The 1,520-nt window shown below is 54.0% G+C and overlaps 1 protein-coding gene across 1 annotated transcript; it reads left to right on the plus strand.

Annotated features, from left to right (window-relative positions):
- Positions 1–649: 649 nt before the first annotated feature.
- FERD3L (Fer3 like bHLH transcription factor) lies at positions 650–1,150 on the plus strand. Its single transcript, XM_006211715.1, has one exon. It carries the CDS (start codon positions 650–652, stop codon positions 1,148–1,150), a length of 501 nt encoding a protein of 166 aa, XP_006211777.1.
- Positions 1,151–1,520: the final 370 nt, after the last annotated feature.

A 1,520-nucleotide genomic window follows, 5' to 3' on the forward strand; every position in this document is an offset into this window, starting at 1 on the left:
CCCCCTACCGTGCTTACTTAAGCTAATGGAAGATCTTGCCTTTCAGTAGCTGCTTCACTGGGATACCAGACAAACAGCTCCCCTCGACCCCTGGCAGACAGGGCCCCTCTTCAGGACATCATTAAAAGCACATGCACTTGTTTCACACCCATTGGCAGCCTAAGGTGGCAAGATTCAGAACTCCTATTCTGAAGCCAAGGAGAAGCCAGAGCGGTGGAAAACATCCTCTCTTTGAAATTCTAAAGCTAAATTAAAGAACTACATGAGATAAGGAGCCTGAAGAATATTAGTTGTCTGCGGGGGTGAGGAAAGACCGAAAAAAGCACAGCAGGTAAGAACTGGAGGTTGTTGCCAAAAAGGAACTGTCCCAGGTGGTGCAGCGAAAAGGATCTCAAAATTGAAGGCCTGTCCTTGTGAGTCTTACATGCGTGCTCAAGCTTGTCTTCTTCCATCAGTTTCCAGAGGAGGAACGTTGTCAGAACCTTCCCTTTCGGTGCAACTAATCCTGTTATCTGCCTGGTTATTAATGTTAATGTCCCCTGGCCCTTCCGTGATGGTGCCGCATCAGATTCAAGGCTGTTAGGAAGCCCATCACCAGTCTCGCCCCACCCTGCGAGAAACTGATGAGACGCAGGGCCAAGCTGACCCGATGGCAGCATATCCCGAGAGCTACGTGGACGCCACCATGCTGGACTTCGTCGCAGACCTGTCCCTGGCCTCCCCGGGGCACCCTCTCCTCTGTGACTTCGCACCCCGGGTCCCCTTTGGGGACCACCGAGACCTTGGGCTCCGAGAGGGAAGATCCAGGAGTCTGGCGCACTTTGAAGAGGAGGATCCTGAAGAAGAGGAGGGTGAAGTAGAAGAAGGAGAAGACGGGGAGGAAGAAGAGGAGCACGGGAGAGGTGCCTCCCTGCTGGGCCGCCCCAAGAGAAAAAGGGTGATCACTTATGCCCAGCGCCAAGCCGCCAACATCCGTGAGAGGAAGCGGATGTTCAACCTCAACGAGGCCTTCGACCAGCTGCGGAGGAAAGTGCCCACTTTTGCTTACGAAAAGAGGCTGTCCCGGATCGAGACCCTACGCCTGGCCATCGTCTACATTTCCTTCATGACCGAGCTCTTGGAGAACTTCGAGAAGAAGGAAACTGGCTGAGCTGGGTTGGAATGGGGGTGTATGCCTCCTCCACTCTAGGGCGCGCGCGGGCTTGAAGTGTTTCAGGACCTGGCAGTGGGTGCCCCTGGAAGGCCAGGAAGGACGCTCGGAGACAAAACAACTGGCTTTCTGGAGCTTGGTTTGGGATTATAAAATCCCCACAGCCCTCGAGGAGCGTGGCAGCAGTAGAGTTAATGTATACTCTATCGCTCTCTACGGGGTGTGGGGCAGGAGCGGGCGGGGCAAGTTAGGACGAGTTAACAAGGTGTAGGGGCTGTCGAAGCAGCTTCTGCCCGGTGAGTGGTAAGCTAATCCTCTCCACAAAAGCCTTCTTTAGGGGCTTCTATAGAGTCCAATCTCTCCTTCTTAC

Source organism: Vicugna pacos, chromosome 7, assembly GCF_048564905.1.
Source record: "Vicugna pacos chromosome 7, VicPac4, whole genome shotgun sequence".
NCBI lineage: Eukaryota > Metazoa > Chordata > Mammalia > Artiodactyla > Camelidae > Vicugna > Vicugna pacos.